The sequence below is a fragment of the Cajanus cajan genome, chromosome 9, assembly GCF_000230855.2.
Source record: "Cajanus cajan strain Asha chromosome 9, NIPB_CcT2T_4, whole genome shotgun sequence".
NCBI lineage: Eukaryota > Viridiplantae > Streptophyta > Magnoliopsida > Fabales > Fabaceae > Cajanus > Cajanus cajan.
This window is the reverse complement of record NC_138525.1, coordinates 54,936,353-54,958,233: the sequence shown is the minus strand read 5'-3', so window position 1 is coordinate 54,958,233 and position 21,881 is coordinate 54,936,353. Positions and strand designations below refer to the sequence as shown.

At 30.8% G+C, this 21,881-nt stretch overlaps 3 protein-coding genes across 7 annotated transcripts; all 3 read left to right on the top strand.

Moving 5' to 3' along the window:
- The first annotated feature begins 949 nt into the window (after positions 1 to 949).
- Positions 950 to 2,304, top strand: LOC109815026 (transcription factor bHLH30). The gene is made up of 2 exons (XM_020379606.3): positions 950 to 1,453; positions 1,546 to 2,304. Exons 1-2 carry the CDS (start codon positions 1,244 to 1,246, stop codon positions 2,053 to 2,055), a joined length of 720 nt encoding a protein of 239 aa, XP_020235195.1. The 5' UTR covers positions 950 to 1,243; the 3' UTR covers positions 2,056 to 2,304.
- A 2,268-nt stretch (positions 2,305 to 4,572) lies between these two features.
- LOC109815016 (beta carbonic anhydrase 5, chloroplastic) lies at positions 4,573 to 7,562 on the top strand. 5 transcript variants are annotated; one of them, XM_020379588.3, is made up of 11 exons: positions 4,573 to 4,774; positions 4,885 to 4,994; positions 5,165 to 5,220; positions 5,537 to 5,685; positions 5,788 to 5,840; positions 6,019 to 6,132; positions 6,243 to 6,296; positions 6,606 to 6,688; positions 6,766 to 6,889; positions 6,986 to 7,029; positions 7,147 to 7,288. In XM_020379588.3, exons 1-10 carry the CDS (start codon positions 4,759 to 4,761, stop codon positions 7,013 to 7,015), a joined length of 789 nt encoding a protein of 262 aa, XP_020235177.1. In that variant the 5' UTR covers positions 4,573 to 4,758; the 3' UTR covers positions 7,016 to 7,029; positions 7,147 to 7,288. The 5 variants fall into 5 exon arrangements, with proteins under 5 accessions (XP_020235177.1, XP_020235178.1, XP_082919155.1 ...); XM_020379589.3 differs by having other exon boundaries at positions 4,581 to 4,774; positions 6,784 to 6,889; XM_083063029.1 differs by lacking the exon at positions 6,986 to 7,029 and having other exon boundaries at positions 4,581 to 4,774; positions 5,537 to 5,689; positions 5,792 to 5,840; positions 7,147 to 7,562.
- Positions 7,563 to 8,291: 729 nt separating this feature from the next.
- Positions 8,292 to 17,181, top strand: LOC109815015 (AP-4 complex subunit mu). The gene is made up of 13 exons (XM_020379585.3): positions 8,292 to 8,528; positions 9,754 to 9,848; positions 10,439 to 10,642; positions 11,089 to 11,205; positions 11,295 to 11,423; positions 12,534 to 12,660; positions 13,011 to 13,114; positions 13,235 to 13,339; positions 14,440 to 14,534; positions 15,781 to 15,868; positions 15,984 to 16,044; positions 16,147 to 16,220; positions 16,850 to 17,181. Exons 1-13 carry the CDS (start codon positions 8,471 to 8,473, stop codon positions 16,946 to 16,948), a joined length of 1,356 nt encoding a protein of 451 aa, XP_020235174.2. The 5' UTR covers positions 8,292 to 8,470; the 3' UTR covers positions 16,949 to 17,181.
- The last annotated feature ends 4,700 nt before the right edge of the window (positions 17,182 to 21,881 follow it).

Sequence of the window (21,881 nt, the reverse complement as noted above, 5' to 3'; positions counted from 1 at the left end):
AATCATATGAAAATGAAAATTTTTAAATATATATATATATAAAGATAAAGAATCACAAAGAAAAAACATGCCTTGTCCTACCCGAATGTGCATTTAAATGCACGCTGAATATACTTTTTAGAATTTGACTCCCAAAATTTATGGTGAAAAATTAGAAACTTGAAAAAACTATATTTATTGTTTTTGGCTTCAACATAGTTTTGTAACCAATATTTTAGTCACTGAAATGCACAGCTATATATATATATATTATATAATTAAATTTATGATAAATTATATATATAAATAAATATTATATTTAAATATAAAAAATGTATTTAAAATATATATAAATTATTATTTTTATCTAAATAAATTTTAAAATACATAATAAATACTAATTTAAATTAATTACCTTCTAATATCTTATTTTATGAATTAAATTAGTAAGGACATTCATTTAGATAAGTAACGAATACACTAACGTAGTCTTTTTATAATGAATAAGAAATATTACGACAGAAACAATGATAATAGAACTAAAATTCTCATACTCTTATTTTGATCTCTACTATTGTAATCTAAAGGATATTTAAATTGACTTTTAATCACAAAACTATTTAAAAGTGATATAAACAATAGTGTTTGATTATTTAAATTGTGAATTTATGATTATGTTATATTAAATTATTCAATTTATATTTAATCTTGTGTTGAAAAATAAGAAAGATTCGATTCTTTTCACGGCATACATATGAAATATTAACCCTACTAGCTACCATGAAACGCGAGTAGAACTAAACTAGGTAAATCTAATGATGGGTCTTTTAGCGCAAGTAAATAGTGGTTGTTTATCTTCGGGTAAAACTAGAGTGAAATAAATGGGTAGAGAAGATAAGAAGTAAAAAGGGAAAAAAAGAAAAAAGAATGTGCATAAGTAATTTGAATTTGTTGGAAGTCCCTGTCTGTGATTGTGGACACATGTAGAATAGAGAGGGAGGGGCAGGCAGTAATTTATTCTTGGGTTTCTCAGAGGTCACACTCATTCCCTCTTAACCACTTCTCATTGTCATTGCATTCTCATTCCTTCTTCCACCTCGGGCATGCAATCCATTTTATTTATTTATAGCAATAATAAGTAAATGAAAAAAGTACCACCATTCTTCCACAACAGTTGAAACCTGAAACCTAAAAAGCTGCTCAATACAAATACACCGTATACTATACCTAAGCCACCCTTAACACCCCAACCACACTTAATAACATGCTTCCCTTTCGGAGATTCTACGGCTTCGAGAGCTGGCTAGACCACCACTCATCAGCCTCCTTGATCAAGAAAGCAGTCCAGCTGGAGAGTGACAGATCAAAATCAACGGAAGCCTGCAAGAGCCACAGGGAAGCCGAGAGGAGGCGCAGGCAGAGAATCAACGCTCACCTCTCCACCCTACGCTCTCTCCTTCCCAACGCTGCCAAGGTTATTACTTATTACTACTTATTATTATTTTGCATGGGTTGAGGGGTAGCGTGGTAAATTCAGTCTTTCTGTTGTGTTGTGTTGTGTTGCAGTCTGATAAGGCGTCGCTGCTCGGGGAAGTGGTGGAGCACGTCAAACGCCTCAGGAAGGAGGCCGATGACGTGGCGCGCGGAGACGACCCGGCTTCGCCTCAGCCCTTTCCCGGGGAGAGCGACGAGGCCACCGTCAGTTGCTGCGACGGCGAGGGGCGCCTGAGGGCCACGCTCTGCTGCCAGGACCGCCCGGGGCTCCACCGCGACCTCTCGCAGGCGATACGGGCGGTCAGGGCCAGGGCGGTTCGCGCCGAGATGATGACGGTGGGGGGACGGACCAAGAGCGTTGTGGTGATGGAGTGGCCGGAGGGTGAAGGTGGTGGAGCCAAGGAGGAGGTGGGGGCGCTCGAACGGGCTTTGAAGGCGGTCATGGAGAATCGGGCTTTGGTGGGCTTTGGAATGGGCCCCGTTGTTTTGGGCCAGAAGCGGGCTAGGGATTCTTATGGTTCGCCTTCTACTGAGGTTGACTCTGCCTCTGCTTTCTTCTTCAGGAATGGTGGAGTATGTTGACGATTAGTTACTATACTGTGTTAGCTAGCTGTGTTTGCTTGTCACTTTTCTTTCGTTAACTCAATATTTCTACCAAATGTATTGCCCATGGTATATACACACCATGCTCTAATTAATGCTGTATTTTAGTATTTTAGGAAACTTTGAAGAGCAAATACTTATATTAATTACTGTAAGATGACAAAAATTATATTTAATCTCCTAAAATATACATTTAAAAAAAAAAAATATTAGCCCTCCGTTCTCAAATCTTCGAGGCTAAGTTTCATGACATGAATCTAAACTAATTCGATAGAGAAGCTATATTTCCTTTTTTTTTTATTTTATTATAGATCGGAATTTATTAAAAAATTATGAATGTTATGAACTTTGCGTTTCATTTAACTATTTCTCTTATATAAAATAGCATCCATTAAAATCTGTGATCTTAGAGTTAGAGAGAAAGGGGGGAGAAAGTGTTAAAGAGAGACCGTTAGATAACACTTTGGTTGGAGTGAATGAAAAATCAGAAATTTAGAGGAGGGAAAGAAAACTAGGTTGTTACGTGAACAAAATAAGGTACAGGAGGGAGAAACACATGTTGCTATAAAAGTTGGGAAAAAAAAAGGTGAAACTTATAATTTGGTTATTTTAAATTTTTTTTTGTATTATCCGAGTTTAATTCTATAAATTAACACTATTGAACTACTAAGTGGATCTAATAATGAGGTAAAATATATATGATTTTTAGTTCAATTCTAATATAATCATTATAATTGTGATGGATAAAAAGAAAATTAAAACGATTCTTTATATAAAGATTGCAATGAGATATCGTGTTAAGTGATTCATGATCATCACCTTGTCACGTATACATAATACTTGCAAGATTAACATATATTACAATATATATGTTAAGTATTGATTTCATGGATTGATTGGCAAGTGGCAATTACTTTGAGGATCAACATCCATTGAACTAAAGTTCATAATCAATACTGAGATGAATCGATCAAGTGGTCAGTTATCAAACGAGACTATTATACTTCCACAACAAGATCTATATATGTTTATCTACGTTGAGATGCATATTTTTAAATGAATTTATGTAAAAATTTCAAAGTAACATAAGCAAATATTACGTAGTTCACATGCTTGTCTGTCGTCCAACCATAATAGGTAATTCTTAGTAACATGTTTTAATTGAGTTTACTTATATATAACTAGGTGGTGGGATAATATTAGCAGTGGCGGAACTTGAAAAAATTTTTCAGGGGTGCCAGATTATTTTTAGGGGTGCCAGATTATTTTCATATATATATATAAAATTATAAATTATTTTTTTATTAATTAAAAAAATTAGAATTTCTCTTTTTTAACATAATTTTTTTAGTTTTATTATAATTAATAATATAATAATATATAAATATAATATTAATATATATATATATAAAAAAATTTAGAAAAGTTACGGCTCCCCCCTGTCCCTATGAAGATCCGCCCCTGAATATTAGTATGGAAAAAAAAATGCAAAGATAACTGACAAAATGAAACATAATAGGTAAAAAAAATATGTCCATAGTGCAGTGTACACCACATAGTGACAAGTGACAAGTGACAATGACCAAATAAATTTTAAGAAAAAGAATTTTAGATATCCTTTAGTTCTATAACCTTGAGAGAGGTTAAAAAAAAAAAAAGAGGTAAGTGATCGATACAGTCAATAATGTGATACGATTGATGGTGGAATATGTTAAGAAGATGAAAAAAAAATATTGCATATATATTATTTGAGTGTTTAAAAATATTAACTATCTATAAAATAAAACCTTAAAATTTATATTATCATAAGATAATATTCGGTGAAATCTTTATAAAAATTATTTTTTCTATCCTCTTTCTCAGTCTATTAATCATCATATTACAAACATTCTCTCTTCATCTTTTATCTCTATTATATAATTTTAATTTAAATATATTTTCAATCCCTCATATTAAAAATAAATTTATTTTTTATCTCTCTAATTCAAAATTAATCCTTTTAATTCTTAAAATTTTAAAAAAATTTATTTTAATTTTTTTTATAGAAAATCTATCAAATATTTTTACTTATTAATATTTCTATTAATGAAAATTTTCTCCTAAATTTAACTAATGATGAATAATTATCTCTTAATCTGTTATTTTTAGATATATTATTAATGATATTTTTTTTTTCAAAATTATAAGATTAAAAATAATAATTTTAAATTTAAAAATTAAAACAATTTTATTTAAATTTAAAAGACTAAAAATATATTTATACAATTATTTTATAATTCGAAGATTGAGACATGCATAAGGAGCAGACAGCGTTGCCAACTATGAAAGTGACTTGAGATATTAATAAATAATGGACACATCATTCCGTTGATGTCTGGCTGTGAGGAAAGTCCCAGAAAATGGGATAACCACATGTACGTGTAACCACCGGATAAGTCTATATAATTGAGTGTTCTCCATGTCACCCTTTCACAACCCTTATCGTCTTGCAATGAATAGCCACGACCATCACGTCATCCCACAACATAAACCATAAATAAATATATAAAACATACATTAAGCATCAATTCAATGATAATAAGAACAATGATAAATTTTTAAAAGGATAAATATGGCATGCGATGTACTCATAAGGAAGTTTGAACATTGAAGTCGCTAGTCAGCATCTGTTCGAGAGAAGAGATGGTTTGGCCAATTAGTAAGTACCCATGAACTATTGTTTCACCTTGCAATTTTCAATTGTCTTTTCCACTAATGTTGTTTTAATTTATTTTTTTAATGTAATTTAATTGCTGATGCATGTTACAGGGTCCAGAATAAGTTCACTTCTCTGTTCAAAGGCACCTTTGGTGGGTTCATACGTCTATGACTCATGGTGGTGCTCACGCTTTTCTGTTCAACGGCCTTGGCCAAAATTTGTGAGTTTCTCACTGTGATCCTTTGTTAAGCTCATATAAGCAAGTGGCTTTCGCTTTCATATGTTGTTAAAAGCTGTTCATCAAACATTAGTTTCTTCATGATTTTTTCTTAGATTTTGTTTCAATGTTTGGTTCTGACATTGTTTTGTTTTGCCTTGGTGGGTCTTTAGATGGATTGTGTAAAAACGGACCGTTGCCGTGCAGCAGCATCGTTGCCTTGGTTAAAGTGAGTTGAAGATTGTGACTTTACCTTCACAAATTTTGCCGAACCTTTTTGAAATCAACACCAAATTTTGATAAATTAGATTTTGAACTGACACAAGTCTAAAATAATTTCAATAACCATGAATTTATGTTTCTGTAAAAAACAACTGTTTCTGTAAAAAACAACTGGGAATTTTCTCTCTTACAGTTCTGATTTCTGACAGTTAAGCTTTGGTTTTATATGTACATTTTTCTTTGACCAATCTGTTCCAAATCGTTAATGATTTGAGTGGGAAATAGCATTTGATTATCACAATTATTGTCTTTATTAACGGTAGGGAGAAACAGCCAGAGGATCCTGGTATTTGTGTCAGACTCGGTCGAGAAAACAAAGGTCTTGATGAAGGGAATATGGCTGAAATTGATGGCTATCAAAATTTGTTTGGTTTGATGAAACAGAGATTTCTGAATTTCAAGAACCAAAAGTGTATGTAAGAGTCAGTTTGCGCATTTTTCCCAGTTTCAGCATTTGCAGAAATTTGTTTCTTGTTGTTAGTATAGTATCTTACAATAGCTATATTTCTTCTAGACAGAAAAGAGTTGGAGCATTTTCAAGCTCTTGCTGAAGCTCAGTATCCCAAGGTGATAACAAACAGATTTACGTAGTCCATTTAATTTATTTGTTTCTGTATTGATTCCTTTTTCGTAAATATTCTATAATTTTATCTTAATCTATTTGGTTCCTGCACGCTGTACTGCTCCCCATTGTATTAAAATTTAAAACTCACATTGGTCTTATAACTGATAAATCCAAATACAGTTTATGGTAATTGCTTGTGCAGACTCTAGGGTATGCCCCTCTAACATATTAGGGTTCCAACCTGGAGAAGTCTTTATGATACGCAACGTTGCCAATCTTGTACCTGGAATGAAGGTATTAGCATAATTGTTTTTTTTTCCTTCCTAAATAATTTATGGAAGCTTCAAACTATTGTTGATCTTTATCTTTCTCTCATCATTTTTTTTTCTTATGTTGGAATGAAGAATGGAGCATCAGAATGTAATGCTGCTCTTGAGTTTGCAGTAACTACTCTTAAGGTACGCCCTTTCTCATAAAGCTGTCTTGTGAATAATACATTGATTGACACTGCCGAACTGAATGGAAAAATATATTGATTTCAATGTAAGTTCTAATCCAAGAATTTCAGAAAATGCAAATGAATGTCTAAAATGAGAATTTGATTGAGGAATATCCCTTTGTCATGAGAGGGGTGGAAGAAGACTTGGAAAATAGAGAAGATGCTAGACTGTTATAATAACTTGTTATTTTTTTTTATAAGTGTATTTGTGTTGGTTGGTCATACCCTTTATAACTGCGTAATTCAAAATGGTTTTTGAAATTTTTAGGTTGAGAATATATTAGTCATTGGTCACAGTAGGTGTGCTGGAATTGAAACTTTGATGAATATGCCAGAAGATGTAGAATCAAGGTATCTCTCACTAGAGTTCATTCATCCTCTAATTATTTCTCATTAAAATAGTTATTATTATATCTAATTCTCATCAGAGTTCATCCATCCTCTAGAAACTTCATACACAAGTGGGTTGCCAATGGAAAACTTGCCAAACTGAGGACAAAAGCTGCTACAGCTCATCTTAGCTTTGATCAGCAATGCAGATTCTGTGAGAAGGTATCCCTCATAAGTTTGTTGAGCTTCTGACTGAAAATAAAAGATTTTTTCTAATAGAGAAATTCTTAAAAATATTTCTAATTTGTATCCATATAGATATCTGCATTATGTTCGGCCAAATTATGAGAAGTTGTCACTAAGTAAGAACTCTTAGACTTGAATCTGGTGAAACATAATCAGATGTACATAAATTATTTTGTGGCGCTAATTCTAGTTTCCGAAGGCAATTAAAGTGATGTTCATTCAATTTTTGACAGGAATCTATCAACCAATCATTATTGAACTTGCTGAGTTATCCTTGGATAGAAGATAGAGTGAGAAGAGAGCTGCTTTCTCTTCATGGAGGACATTATAATTTCTCCAATTGCTCGTTTGAGAAATGGACTCTTGATTTCAAAGCATGCAATTTGCGAGAAGAAGGAAGCAGTTATGTTGTCAAAGAACAAGAATTCTGGTGCTGACTCTTGCTACATCAGCAAGCTTGAAAATTCATGAGGATGAAGTCAAATTCAATTGTGGTGTACATTATACAACTCAATAAATCTTATGTCAAATATAGTCTCTGCCTGAAAATGATTTAAAGGAATGATTGATGTGGAATTGCCGATTCAGCTTTGTTATGATTGTAACATTTAAGGAAGCTACTGTATCAATTACAGTCTTATTTTAGGTAGGAATCCTATCAATCATAAATTTATTAAATTTTATAATAATGGGTTAAAAAGTTCATAGAAATTAGCTCTAATTTATAAATTAAATTTATTTATTTTTATATTTTGATAAGTAAATAAAAATATTATCTCAATTTTACTTTATTTCTTGGCTCTTAAACCTAGGAACTACAAATATAAGAGTTTATCTAATTTAAAAAAAAAATATCTTATAAATAATTACAAAATGTTACTTTATTTATTTTTCTTATTTTCAAGCTTTACAATCTCATATTTATATTCGCCAAAATAAGAAAAATTACTTACTCATGATTTTGGTGAATTTAATATACATATTCACCAAAATAACACATATTACTTATTTTTACTTTACTTTCCATACTTTATAACAAAATCATGTCAATATAAATTGAAAAAAATAGTCAAGACAATTTTTAAAAACAAGCTTTACATTTTTTTTATTAAATTCTAACAACACTAAAATTTAATTTAAAGATCATGTCTTTTATTATTGAGTCGACTTTAATTGTTCAATAAATTTTATGTATAAGATTATAAAAGTTTGATTAAGAAAAATATTATTCCTTAAAAGTTAATGAAAAAATGAAATTAATTTTAAAGAAAAGAAGTTGAATTAACCTGTACAAATTAAATACTTTTTTAGAAGAATAAAATTAAAAATTATATTATTATTATTATTATTATTATTTGTGTTCGTTGTTATTATACCGATATATATTTTAAATCGATGGAGAAAGAAATTATAGAATGAATTTGAAAATGATTTTGTAATTAAAAATATAAATAGAGCCGTAATTGCAACGAGGAATGTTCAGTTGAGTGCTTATTACTAGCCATTTACAAAGGCAGCAGCTGTAGCCATTAGGAGGTGTGTGCATCGAGCGGAAACATGATCTCGCAGTTCTTCGTTCTCTCGCAGCGTGGCGATAACATCGTTTTCCGTGACTGTTAGTTCTCTCTCTCTCTCTCTCTCAATCACACTCTTTCATTGTGATTATGGTATCATTAGTTTTTGGATCTGGTGCTGTTTATTCGATCCAATGTTTTGATGGATTTGTGTTCAACTAGAGCGTTTTAGGCTAGCTTACGTATCCATAGCAAGATTATTTCTCACTCAATTATCAGTAATTCGAGTTCACGCTTCCAGATCTTACCTACTCGATTCGCATCTTGATCGCATGTTAATGACATACCGGTTACTTTCCTGGCAAAATCGAGAAACGCGAATGTTGCGTAGCTAATTTCTTTTTAAAATATCTGAATACTGATATTTCGATGAGATATTTGCACCGTTGAATTTTGCTGCATGAGCTCGAGCACGGTGGAATGCATCCTGATTCGTTAGAGTTAGGGGCCTGTTAGTGGAAATGCATTTCAATAGAAGACTGAGATTTGGACCGATAATTGTTGAGATTTGTATTGGACGCTTACCTGCAATTCCGAATTTATTTTTATTTTTTATGTTTCTTGTATTTACTGCTAGTTTCTAAAAATTCGAGAGCCATTGCACTATTGCAAGCTATGGAGTTTCTCAAACCACAGTTCAAAACCTAGTTGATGCATTTGGTTTGACCTTGCCACTTTCGATTTCCTCATTGAGTTGTGTTTTCCCCATTTTATGTACTCTTTCCATTCCATAATAAGTGTCGCATTAGAAGAAAAAGTAAATTTTAAAGTGTCATGTTAGCTTTTCAATGCAGTATTAATTACATCTTTTTCATTTATATTCTTAATAATACTATGTAGAAAGTGATTCTTTTGTTGCACCGTTTTTAGCAAAAAAAAATATTAATCATAAGGTTAATTTTGTAAAATTATTATTCTCTTTTATCTATTTATAAGCTTTTCTTGATTTATGTAAAATAAACTAGGACAACACTTATTATGGGATAGAGAGAGTAGTTGCTTTGAATTTTAGATTTTCCAAGGTCAAGCAAATTGAACCTTAAAATATTAAGATATGCTGTGGAATGGAGTGCAAATGTAGTGCAGCTTCTAATCTGCAAGTGCTATTTTGAGAAGGGTGGATGGAGTGAAGCGAACATCATTACCTCTAGAAATTTATAATTATATCAGTTTTAATATTGACAAAAATTTTATCATATCCTAATTCTCGGAACTTTTACTGTCAGACTCTCAGTAACTATTTCTACTTAATTGTCTAAATTGCAGACCGTGGTGAAGTGCAGAAGGGAAGTGCAGAGATATTTTTCCGCAAAGTAAAGTTCTGGGAAGATGGGGACCTGCAGGAGGCACCACCTGTCTTTGTAGGTATTATCTTTCTAAATCAGGCAGAGCATATTAAAATGTGCTTTAAGCTTGAAAGAGTATGTAGCATAATGAATAATTACATCTCCTTGTTTCCCCTAGATCAGTTTTCTTTGTATTATATGATGTAGTTACTTTCATTGGGACATCAAACGCCTTAGAATACCCTCAGTTCCACACCATATCTTTGATTTACATTATACAATTGAAAAGGTTGAAAATCTATAGAATGTTGTAAATGTATAAAAGGAGGAAGAAGAGAGATCCTGGTCTGTTGGTTCTTGGTAGATGAATGACCAGTCAATAGTCATGCTAACTGTGTTATGTCCTGCCTTCAATTTATGTAACTTATGCTGAAATGATAGATCTGTTTGCCATTATTGATATCTATTATTGTCAATGTCATCTGTTTACAGTTTTGATAGTAATATAATGTTTAATTTACTCAAGTTAGAAATGTGTCTAGATCTCAAAATGTTTATTTATTTATTTATTTACTGAAGCTGTGGATTTCTATGGACTTAATGTCATTTGCTACACTTTGGTAGAATATGCTGATTTCTCTTGTGGTATGTATGTTCTTTGACAGAATGTAGATGGTGTAAATTACTTCCATGTGAAAGTTGTTGGGTTATTGTTTGTTGCAACTACAAGGGTTAATATATCACCTTCTTTTGTCTTGGAGCTTTTACAAAGAATTGCTCGTGTTATTAAGGATTACCTTGGGATTCTCAATGAAGACTCATTACGAAAAAACTTTGTGCTTGTGTACGAGTTACTTGATGAAGTCATTGTGAGCTTCCTATCTTGCTCTATTTGGTTCTTTACTACTTTAAAAGTCCCATGTTTTCTTAACTGTAATGCTTCATTGAATTGAACTATCACTAAATCCAATCTAGCTCCCTTTTTTTAATCTACTCTAAGTACTCTTCACACTTGAGGCTCATTTTCTTCACTGTTGAGTCTTGACTCCAATATCAAGAATGTTTTAGAACAGTTAATAACGTAGCTTCTGATAGATCTGACAGATATCTTTAGAATATCTTATTAGCAATATACAACAGAAAGTACAAGCCTTTAAAATTTCTGGTGGGTGCTGTATCTGGTTTTCTTTTTTCAAAAAGAACTCAGCTTATTCACAATTTTTTTTTATATTATACTCCTGCTTTGACCTGAGATTCATAGTCAATCAGTCATGTTTCCAAAAATCTTACAAGCAACCCAATGACATTTTTGAAGGATTTTGGTTATGTTCAAACAACATCAACTGAATTGTTGAAGTCCTATGTTTTCAATGAGCCGCTTGTAATTGATGCTGCACGTCTGTCACCTCTTGGTCCTTCTGCAGTTTTTGCGGTATGAGGTTTAACAACATCTACTTATTAGTTTTGTAATTATTGCTTGCTCTTACGATATTATTAATTCTTAATTTTGGTTGCTTGTAGCAAGGGACAAAAAGAATGCCAGGGATAGCTGTTACAAAATCTGTTATTGCTACAGAGCCTGGGGGTAGAAAGAGGGAAGAAATCTTTGTAGATATAATTGAGAAAATCAGCATCACTTTTAGCTCCAGTGTTAGTAAATACATCTTAAATGACTCTGAATTTCATTATGTTGCTCCATTGTTGTTTCATCCATCATGTATCATGAGTACAGATGCTTTGCTTATGGTTTTCAGGATGATAATTGACAAAACATAATTAGGATGCATTGAGAGCTTGGATATCTGACATCAAATTTCACTCTTGACTCTAGTGTTTGAAACTAAGTTAATGAAATTCCAATTAAAAATTTATTAACTGCCTAATGACTTCTTAAATGCAGATGGAAATGTGTACTTGTTTAATGAAATATAAATAGTACTTGTTTAATGAAACAAAAATAGTCAATGTTCGATGAATTTTTTCATTTTTTGTGATTCATTATTGTAGACTAGCACTTTTATGGTTCCGAATGTTAAGTTGAAAAGTTTCAAGAAGAGCATAATGTAAATGTTGTAAAATAAAATATCATTGTGGATGAATTGACATTTTGACACAGAAGAAAATATTAGGAATGAAGATATTAGCCAGAAAATAGAAGTAGCATCTTTAGAGGAAAATATGAAGCTCTATTAAAAATAGCCAATTAGATGGAGGATAGTTGTTACAAACCCAAAAATGGAGTTTGAATTTTGAGAGAAAGAAGAGAAAATTGAAAAAGAAAAACAGGACTGTATGAATTATCTGTGTTACTAACGGAAGTACAGAGAAATGGATTCTCCTTTGAAAGATTTCCCCTCTCACAACACTGACAATTAAGAATGAAGTCTTCTTCTCCCCTCCTTCTATCTGTCTGCTTTGCTTTGCCTTTAATGTGTTTCATTCTTGTCTTGGGTCCTCTCAGTAGCCTGATAAATAGAGGTAGAGGAAGGCTGTGAAGAACTCTTTAAAGAAGCCGCAAAAAAAGACCTAGAAGGCTAGAACTATAGACCTTGTAAAAATAAACATGGTTTTGGGTAAAATGACATTGTTTGATCCACTTAGCTTCGCATGTAATTTTTTTTTTTCTTGTTAAATTGTGTTTGAAGTGCCACTTGGTGTGATAAGGCTTGCTTCTTGTTGGTTGTATTTTCAAATGATTCACTTGTCATAAGATTTGTTCATCATTCTTACTTTCTTAGTATCGTGATGTGATTTGATCAGGGATATATACTGACTTCTGAGATTGATGGCACCATACAAATGAAGAGCTATCTTTCTGGCAATCCTGAAATTCGATTAGCACTTAATGATGACCTCTCCATTGGAGGAAGCCAGGGATCAGTTTACGGTATCTTTCAGTTTTGCTGTTTTTAAATATCCAGTTCTCTGTTATCCTTTACAATTGAATGTTCATGCTAAGGTGAAAGGTGAAACCATACATTGGTCTTATGGATTTTGTTTATCAACTAAGATTTCCTTGTATGTGAAGGACACCAGTTTTTCATATTAAATGATGTTTTTGCTATGAACCTTTCTTTGACTTAACTTTGGGAGCATTGTGTTAATTTCTTCAATTGTTCATTATTATTGGTTTTGTATTTGTTCCCATTGACTTTCTCAGTTATCACGTATTGTTTCCTGTGGTCTTCCAAGATTTGTAATTATTTTGATACTTATTTGGAAATTTTTCTAGAGCAGGTTATAGGAGCTCCTCTGGCTCAGGAACAGTTTTATTAGATGACTGTAATTTTCATGAATCTGTTCGTCTTGATAGTTTTGATATGGACAGAACTCTATCCCTGGTGAGTAACAAAGTAGTGTTGACTTATGAAGATCATGAAATTTTAGATTATAAATTAAAGATATTTTATTGACTTGTTTCCTTTTGATTATTTATTCTAATGGTACACTGCCAATTTTAGGTGCCACCAGATGGTGAATTTCCGGTCATGAACTACCGTATGACACAGGAATTTAGGCCTCCTTTTCGTATTAATGCTTTGATTGAAGAAGCAGGGCCGCTTAAGGTGATGACTATTTTTCAATAGTTATTTTTTTGTCTTATTCTTTTTATGTCCTCTTTATAATTCTTTTTGCTCCTAATTAACATTGGGCTTTTTTTTTTAGACATGTTAGAATGCATCAAATTCAAATAAAATGTTTCAAATTATAATGTTATAAAATAAATCCCTTTCCCTTTTCTTTATTGTGTGTCTACATATACAATTATACATTATCTATAACATATAAAAGCAATAGCCTGATTTGGTGTATACATTTTTTAGACAATTTTAACCTAAAAATTTTTAATAATAAAAAATGATATTAAAAATTAACTATTCTTACAAACATAAGACTCGGACTTAAGATCTTGAGATTTGAGGATCAAAACACAACACCAGTTAATTTAACAAACATTGATAATTCTTAAATATTTTTATTAAATAAAATATAGAAACACGAAATACCTCTATCTCACTAGTATATATAAATATATATAGGGATTGTTAACACACTCTCACTTTCTTTTTAGTTAGAGTATGTTAGCACCTTACACCAAAACTTTTGGATCAAAAAACCAATCAACTTTTTTGTTTTAGTAAGTTTACTTAAGGGCTAATATAGTAATTTAATATTTAATTATTAAAAAACATTTTTTTATGACACTAATTTCTCTCTCTTCCTCCACTCACTGTCTCTCCTTCGCCTAATTTTGAAGCGACTATTCTTCTATTCTTCTTCCACGGCAAACAATATACCACCACTTCAAACACCCTATGAATCTCAACTTCATCTTCTTTCCCAAAACCAGAATCACTTCACCACAAGAAGGTGAAAGAATGGATTAGTGAAAAGGAAAAATATCATGAGAAGTATTAATGGTGGAAAATTTTTTTAACTTCATTGTTTTATTGCTGAAAATTTTATGTTGATCTGAATGGTCTAATGCTTTATCACTGCAACTCTGGTTTGAAAATTTGGAAATAGCAAGGATTTTTTTGTTTTAGTTTATTCCCTCAGGCACCAGTTTGGAAAATAAATTCTGGAAATTTGGAGGTGATGAAGAGATGGTACATGAGTGATGGGAGAGGAATGGTCACTAACGCTCTTTAAATTGCCATTGCAGGCTGAAGTAATTCTTAAAGTAAGTGCTGAGTTTGCCTCAAGTGTAACAGCAAACACTATCAAAATGCAGATGCCACTACCTAAATGTACCTCCAGGTGTTATTCTATACTTATCTATATCATTGAATACATGACGAGAAGTTATTTTTGACAGTGATTTTCCATTAATTGGAAACTTTGCAGAACATGTTGATGCATTCAAAAAAATTGAAACTTGGTTATAACAGTGTTACTAAAGTACTCTCCCCCCCCCCCCCCCACCCCAAATAGGTTTTTAGACAGTAGATCTGGGTTAGAACTCTGGAAGGGATTGTTGACTAGATGGAACTGATTATAATGTTTAATTAATTAAAAACAATTTTAACAAGTCCCCTTGGATAAATAGAGTTGCTTTTGATCACTGGTTATGCTGAAAGGAATTTTGAGCAATATTAATTGTCAATATATGTGACTATACTCTAGAGTTATAATCAAATCATCTGCTTTATCTGTTGCTTATGATCATTGGCAGACTCATGTAGTTCACACCATTTACTAGTTAGATATAAAACTATTCTTGTGCTTTCACCCAAGTCTTTAAGCTTTTGGGATAATTGGTTATAGTAGAATTTGGATTTAGGACCTAATTCAACCTCTCAAAAAATCGAATTTTAAAATAAAGATTTTTCAAGTTTATAAGCATTACTTACACCTTATTTCTAGATGATATGAAATTATTTCCACCCCATCACACTTATCACAATAAAGGTGCACGATTTTGCAAATTGAAGCAGACCAAGGGTGTCTGCAATTGAGGCGACTTTGAACATGTTATGATATCATATTAGAGCCTCTATGATCATATTCATATCGTCTAGATTTTAATCCTTGTTACCTCTTCTAAATATAAGTTAAATTTCGGCTCAAGGTAGGTTGGGCGTGTCTTGTCCAAACTTCAAGCCATAAGGGCTTTAGTGTGAGGGGCATGTTACATATAGAATCATTCATGTGTTCTCACCCAACAATTCATGACATGTATGCATGAAATCTAAACATGTGTAGTTGGTAAAAGACTTCAATGGACCATTATACCAATGTTTGAGAATCGAAGACTTCCGTTGTATCAAGGACCATCTTTCTTATAACCTTGAGCTATTAGGTGAAGACTTTGCATTGCATATGGTAGAATTTAACAAAGCAATTAATAAAAGGTCAGAGGAATGTCATCAAGTATTTTGTGGAGGAGCCCTTTCTATAACTGTACTATGAGAGTCAGCATACCATGTTTCTTGCTCATTTTTCCCTATGGATAAATCATGGCTGGTATTGTAGTTTCTGAAGTGGTTATATGGAATTGTCGCAGGGTTAGTTTTGAGCTGGAACCTGGAGCTGTTGGGCAAACAACTGATTTTAAGGAAGCAAATAAGAGGCTAGAATGGAGTTTAAAGAAGGTCAGATTTCTTGTGGTTTCTCAAGTTTTTTTTTTTGTGTGCGCGTGTGTGCCATTTTGATTCAGGTCATTGTTTTTTTCTGGAGAAATGGTCACTCATAAGTGCTATGAAACAGATTGTCGGGGGATCTGAGCATACTCTACGTGCAAAGCTAACCTTTTCACAGGAATCACATGGTATTTATGCTTATAGTTAGTGCTTGCACAAAATGGACAGTTTGCTTTATCTTTGGTTGAGTGATTGATGTATCATATTTGTTCAAATTTATTTCTTGACAGTTAATATAACGAAAGAATCTGGACCTGTTAGCATGACATTTACTATACCAATGTATAACGCATCACGGCTTCAGGTAAAGTAATCAAGTCAATTTGCTGATTCGTTTCTAGTTCTGATTTGACCGAAAACCTTTCCTCTATCAAACTTCTGCTTCCCTGGTAGATTGATTTGATGGTGCTCAGTCCTAGATTTCCTTCGAACTGTTTGTACTAAACATTAGTCTCATTAGATGCATTACTGTGATTCTTGTTCTCTATTTTGTCATGTGGGTTCTATTTGCCGTTTTTGTGCAGCCATGTTGCAAAACATGGCCATGCTAGACTAGTTGTCAGCTATCCCTGAACATGCTATAAAATTCCTCTTGATAATAATAATAAAATCAACGTCTATGCAAATGTCATATCGTCTGTTAGAAATACTAGCGGTACCACCCCTACTTTTGAGCACCAGCCTACCCCGTGTTTCTCAATCAGGTTGGAGAAACAGACACGAAGTTCTGGGCCAGTAAAATTTGTTGTATTTCTTAATCAGGTTGTATTTCTTTATATTGATTGAGAAATCAAATTTATGGGTATTAAAAACCATTTTAGCAGACCATCTACATGTGTTGAGCATTGCATAATCGAAGTTCGTTTGATTATTCCGGTAAAATGAAAGTTTCGTTTGAATGTGCTAAGTGCTTAATAAATTGTCTGATTGCAGGTAAAGTATTTGCAGATAGCAAAGAAATCTGCAACGCATGAGCCATACCGATGGGTTAGATATGTTACACAAGCAAATTCCTATGTCGCTCGTTTATGATGCCGTTAAGAACACTGTCGTCCTCCATCCTCTTGCTCTATATTACACATGCTTTGTTTTATTGACTTTATTCTTTATTTGTAAATTACATTCTAAGTCGAATATAGAAGACGTTAGTAGTTTGCCTTGTCGTTCATTACAATTTACACATGCACAAGCTGGTCATACAACATGCATGAATTACATCACTTTCCATCCGATAAAGGATCACTCAGTTTTATTTGTGTTTTCAATATACACTCTAATGGAACCTCATCTTGGACATAAGGTTTAAAGGGGAGATTGTCTGTTGACTAGGTCTATCACTATGCATGTGACTGAACAGTTCAAAAATTATTTTGCACTTTAATATAGTTTTTTAATCCAAAGGTTATCTCTGGAGCGGAGCATTTTGGTTAACTGACGTAGGTTTAAGACTTTTGGCTCGTTGTTTTTCCTATTCGTTGGTGGATGTGACAACTTGGCCTTTGACACATCCCTTGTCATAACCCTATTTTTTGTCAGCCCATTAAGCCCCCAACTCACACTATCCACAAAAAGAGGGGTTGGGGCGAGGGTCACAGACAAAAACACGTACAGAAATAGACTCGTCCCTCCCTCCCATGTGGTTGTTGAGCGATGCCATAGAAGGTCGTAGATGTCGTCTGAGAAGTCAGGCGGTGTGCAGGTCGTACATGAAAATTGCTAATTTTTGAACTGACTTATAATTCTTTTTTTTTCTTTTCGAATTGTTACACACATCAATAAAAATTAATAAATCAAAGAAATAATAATTTTATAAAATTATTTTTATAATTAGTCTTGTTTATTTAAAATAATAATTATTCTCTAAAGAATATTATAAAAGATACAAAAAGAAAAAAGACAATTAATACTACATTGAAAAATTAATGATATTATTTTGATATTTTTTTTCTTTTAATTCTTAATATGTAAATTTTATTTTTCAAATGACAATTATGAGAGGTATCACTCAAAATTAACACTAAAAATAACAACTCCAAAACTTTGTACCCGAATGTGTGGAAGTTGAAATGTAGTGACCAGCTTTGGAATCAAAAGATAGGGAGAGAGCAACAATGATGCAGTCAGTTGTGTATAATGGGAAGCTGTGGTGCATACGTGGCAGAGAAAGAGAGGGAGGGAGAATGAGAGCTATCGGTGTGGAGGTGTTCTATGCAACCACCATTAGAGACTGCAGACACAGTGGCACCACCTTCTATTCCATCTTAAACTTTTCTTTGTTTGATTTTTTTCCTTTTTATTTTTCGTTTATTTATTTATTTTTATCTTTGGTGGGGCTGATGATGTTTCAATTTGGGTTAGAACTTAGAATGGGTTTGTCAATAAAATGACCATTAGCAATGAGTTTTTATTGTAAGCGTCAACTTTTGGTTGATGCTAATAATATCCGTTTTTAAAAGTATTTTTATTGTGACTTTTAATAACTAAAGTCCAAATCAAATGCCATCTTTGATTATTTAATAAAAAATAAAATTTTATGTGATAAGTTTTTCCTTCTAGAAATTGCAATAATTACTTTGAAAATGTTAAGAATAAAAGTCGCCAACACAGTAAATTAATCATGTCAAACATGACCACCTTTTTTATATTTTATTTCATACAACGAGAAATGTTACTTATATAATAAGTTGTAAACCAATTTGCATAATTAAGATAAAAATAAACCACTAACGTAGCATCGGCTTTCCATTTCTATATCCAAATCGATCTCAACTTAGGTTACATGAAAGAGCAAAATTCATTTTAGACTTTTAGATGCCCAATCATGCATCGCAATATTTTTATGTTTTTATTTTCCTTTCTAAAAATGGCTAATATTTACGGTGATACCATACCGGTACACTTCTTTCACTAATCATTACTGTCTATTATGGCGGCTGTAAGCTTTGGACTATTTCATCAACTTATGAAGATAAGTCAAGATTTGTGTTTGACTATTAAATAATACAAATGTAATTTTGTTTCAATGAATCATGATTCATTATTGATAATCAAATGTACTTAAATATTTAAATTATGTTTAAATAAAATATATTTATTTTTTAAGCCTGTAATTTTCTTATAAAATTAATTTTAATTAAAATAATTTTATAAAATTACGTTTACTTTTTAGTAATAATCAGTCAACAAATACAGGTTTAGAAAATATTTTTTTTAGCTCATCTAGTTCCTACAAGTTCCCTAGTGCAATAAACAACTTAGAGTTACTTAATTCATTTAAGTTTGTGAATTAGTTAATTTTATTATTAAATATAAAAACTTTTAGAATTCTTGAGTTGTTGTAACTCATACATCTTAAAAATAAAGTTAAAATAACAGTTATATCTATGACATTAAATTGTTATAACTTGTACATGAAAACTTTAGAATTAAAAATAAGTTATATATAACTAATTTTTTTTCTATATTCTACCTAGATAAAATTGGGTATTCAAATTCATGATACCAAATATTGGAAGTTTTAGTGTTGACACCGTAAAAATAGAAAGAGTATGCCAAATATCGTAAGATAAAGGTCGTGATCAAACATATCTTCAACAATACAAGTATGGTAGGTCAATACACAAGTTTGCATTTACATGAATAAGGTAGAGACTTAAGATTGATCGGCAGTTAGGGAAAGAGACCAACTAAAAACACCAATGAGAAACTGTAACCAAAGTGACAACTAGCTATAAATGTCATGTTGACGATGAAGGCTGGAAATTTTCTGTTTGAATGGAAATTTTAATAAAGTAATTTAATTTTTTTTTAAGAATTTCAAATATTTTGAGGTCAAATACTTTATTTGGATGGAGAATTTACAAAAAATTTAAAATTAAAATATTTATAAAATTTAGAATTTCACATTTCCTTTAAGAAGTAAGAATTTGAATTTTTTTTTTATTTTTTTCTCCTATCCCTCTTCTTTCTTTTATGAAATGTTTGGTACGTAAAATATTTTTATATTATTAAAAATCTTAAAGTGGAAATCTCAAAGTCAACATAAAAGATGTTAATAATTTTGTTAATTATTGAATATTTAAAATTATTTTTAAAATTATTAAATATTTAAAGTTTGCTAATATTTAAATTTATAAAATTTAATCTTAAAAGTTTAACATATATATATATAATCAATTTTATTCATAATGAGAATTAAATTTTCTCTATCTAAATTAAAGTTTTCAAATTTTAAAAAATTAAATTAACTTGTTTAAATAAAATATTTAAAAATAATGAGAATCAAAATAATTCAAATTTTAAATTTTTTTTTATCCAAATACATTCTGATTTTGTTTGAAATGTGATGTCAAATTTCCTTATATCAATAATTGGTCACCCATTAATATAAAAAAATATTATCATTGTTTAACTTCATATATTTTCTTTTGAAAAATTTATATGAATAATGATTAGAGACAAAACAAGAAGTGAGAGCACTTAACTAGAATTTATGCTCTAACTTGTATTTCACTCAAACAAAATTGTTTTAGAAGATAAATCATGTAAAATTTTTGGTTAATGTCTATTTAGTTAAAAATATCATATTTTAAGTCATTTAAAAACTTATTTAAACCTAGTAACTCAAGCTGTTTAAATAAAAATAAATAAACATTTATTATTGCTATTGTTATTAAATTAATTTTATTATAATATATTAAAATTATACATTTATTTATTTTTTAAATATTAATCATGTTAGCTAATATAAAGAATCAAACTTATGGGTTAATTAACAGATAAATTTATATTTTACTTAAAAGTTTTATTACAAAATATATTTTTAAATAAATTATTATCATATTAACCTTTAAAACATGTTTACATATATATATATATATAAGTTAGACTCTGTTCTTATAAAGCTCAATTTATCTATCTTTACTAGTGTCATAATGTTAGAATATCACAAGTCCTTAAATATACTTTTAAGTCAAATGTAGGTCCATAACTATAAATTAAAGATCATTAAATAAATTAGACCTGAGTCATATACCTTTAACAAGATCAAAATAAAACCTATATACCTTATAAAACTTAACTTAGGGTCTCTTTGATAAATGTTTCCAGACCCTAAACTTGATTAATCATTGAGGCAGAATATTTGATTCCGATAATATTCAAACGCAAAAGAATACAATCAAGTATAATTATATTCTGATTTTGTTGAATACATACATGAGCTAATTATGCAAGAAGCAATTCAAAGGAAGTCATATCCGAAGAACATTACAAAGCATGGATTAGCCAATTGGGAGTGAATGACGGCTACATGTTAATTAAATTTTAAAATTGATTAGAAGTTTGGGGTCCATCCATTTTACCCTCTTCAATTTAGTGATTTACACATGTTAACATATCAGTGAAAAAATTACGGGCATCTAATTAGCCACAGTATTATTTAGCTTTAATGAATTCCATGTGCGATTCCTTATATTCTTACACTTTTTTTTCACCGGCATTTTCTGAACTTATTGGTTCATGATAATCTCAAGAAATTTATTAGGTAAAACAGTTAACTTGAGTTATTTGACAAAAATAAAATATTTAATTAACAAACTTGTTTTCGCTGTTTTATAATAATTTTAGATATTAATTGTAAAACAATTAAAACTAAAATTTTGTTATGATTTTTACTTTCAATTTTGTTATTTAATTTTTATTTATTGTCTTTTTATGCTATACTATCTATTTTATAAAATAATTCCATTGTATTAAAATTTATTTTAATTATTATACCATTCATATTTTTAGGAAAAATAAGTCATACACGTAAAGTAATTTTTTACATTATTTTCTATTATAAACTTCTATTTTTATAAGTTGTTAACTTTTATAATAATTAAGTAAAACATTATATTAAAAGTCATAAATGATTGATTGATAATGTAATGTTATTTTACATGTTTGCCACCCATTAAATTCT